This window comes from Poecilia reticulata, linkage group LG21 (assembly GCF_000633615.1).
Source record: "Poecilia reticulata strain Guanapo linkage group LG21, Guppy_female_1.0+MT, whole genome shotgun sequence".
Taxonomy (NCBI): Eukaryota; Metazoa; Chordata; class Actinopteri; order Cyprinodontiformes; family Poeciliidae; genus Poecilia; species Poecilia reticulata.
The window spans coordinates 1,473,056-1,475,079 of NC_024351.1; the positions used below are offsets into that span (position 1 = coordinate 1,473,056).

At 37.0% G+C, this 2,024-nt stretch overlaps 1 protein-coding gene across 1 annotated transcript in view; it reads left to right on the forward strand.

The window, feature by feature from the left end:
* The first annotated feature begins 744 nt into the window (after nucleotides 1-744).
* vta1 (vesicle (multivesicular body) trafficking 1) overlaps nucleotides 745-2,024 on the forward strand; it is a 41,950-nt gene continuing 40,670 nt past the window's right edge. Inside the window, exon 1 of the mRNA XM_008397140.2 lies at nucleotides 745-943. Coding sequence (XP_008395362.1) covers nucleotides 853-943 — 91 coding nt within the window. The 5' untranslated portion in view covers nucleotides 745-852. The remainder of the gene's footprint in view (nucleotides 944-2,024) is intronic.

Below are 2,024 nucleotides of genomic sequence, written 5' to 3' on the forward strand. Positions count from 1 at the left end.
TTACAGAGTTAGAGAATGGTGAATTGACAATGAGTAATAACAGCTATCTAACACTTAAATGCTGTTATTAACCTTACCTTTTATTATGTCCTTAAAATAATGAGTATTCGTGAATTTTTCAGTCAGGTATCCTGAGAACTGTTGAACTGAGGCCGAAAGCGCCACGTAGGCAGGCATTCACAATCGATCTGCACACGGATCGTTCTCTTTCCTGTTTATTGACCAATAGTAGAAGAGCTGGACGTAGAAGCCAGTCCACCTCATTAGCATACAGACGAAGCACAAATACAGCGAGGAAATAACACAGAAATAAATAGAGAAATAAATACAGAAAACTATACAGAAATAAATACAGGAAACAATACAGAAATAAATACAGAAAACAATACAGAAATAAATAGAGAAATAAATACAGAAAACAATACAGCAAATGGAAATATATATTCATTCTTTTATTTATATATTTCTACTTTTATTTTTATATTGATTCTTTAATTTATTATTATGTTGGATATATATTTATTCTTTTATTTATATATTTATTCTTTTATTTATTTACGTCCGATATATATTTATTCTTTTATTTATTATTATGTCCATTTTGGTCCTCCATAGAAAAAGTCTATCTACTGAGGTAATCGTTTAAAATGTAAATTTCAAGTAAGTTCATGACGTAGGCCCACGAGAATTGGTCACGTGATCTTCCCCTCTTTACGGGTTTACGTCATCCCTGCCGATTGAACGGCCGCCTCCTATTGGACGAAGAAGCGGAAGCGACACAAACACTCTGCTAACATCAACACTGACCGTTTCTCCTGAGTTTGTGTCTTTTGGAGGAGTTTTTGGACCCTCATGGCTTTACCAGCCCAACTCAGAGCCATCCAGCACCATCTGCGGACCGCTCAGGAGCATGAGAAACGGGACCCGGTGGTGACTTATTACTGTAAGTCCTCAGCTAATGCTAGCTGTTAGCTCCTCGGCTTTGTTTACTTGGAAACGGGGCGGCTCTGCTTTGGCTTTAACTTTTATTCAAAGTGTTTTAGAGCGAAATTTCCTTAGTGATAAACACCGGCGGGATAAAAATAGTTAATTGTTAGTGACAGGTTATCGTTTGAGCAGTTCAAACTTTAGGAGAAGGCTAACGCTTCCGTAGCATAATACTGACTACTGTTTGAGGTGGAAGGTTTCTCGTGATATTCTTAACTTTAGGCTGAATTCTGACTTTTATAAATGACTATATATATTCTGGGACGTTTCTGTTGGCATGAGCAAGTGTCTGTAAGTCTGTCAGACATTTCACAGGTGACCATTGTGTCAGAATGACGCAGCAGGTTAAAGTTCCTGTCCAGCAGGTTCAGGTTGTCCGCAGATGGCTCAACCTGCAGGAATGCACCGAACCCCTCTACSGTGGTGCGTTAAAGCCTCAACAAAACAAAACAGAAACGGCTCACAGTTTCTATTCATGTCCAGTAGATCTCTAAAGGAGGCTGTCCAGAACCCAGGCTGATCGTCATTAAGTCATTTACAGCGTTTAATTGGACATTTATCCTGTACAATTCATCTGAAAAACAATTTGTTTTGGAAAAAATTAAGTATTTATGTAAAAAAATGTGGGAAAGTTGTGACATTTCTTCAAAATTGATGCATCAACTTAGAAGATCTAAAGTTAAATGAAAATGCTGAAATCACAGGTTAAATTCAATTAATTACATTTTACTTTCTGAAGGTTTTGTAATGAACTCATATTTAATTTAAAGTGGATCTGATTCCTGTTTGCTCTTATGAGATATGACAGATTATGACCCCTGATCAAAGCATAATAACTTCCTGCTGTTTTATAATAACTACTTAAGTCACAAAACATTTACTTGAAATGTGAAACTTAGTGACTCTGAATCATCTGCAGCTTCAATGCCTTATGGTGTCCCGCAGGGCTCAATTCTGGGCCCTCTGCTTTTCTCTCTGTATTTACTGCTTCTGGGTTCTATACTTAGGAAACATCAGATCTCATTTCATTGTTATGC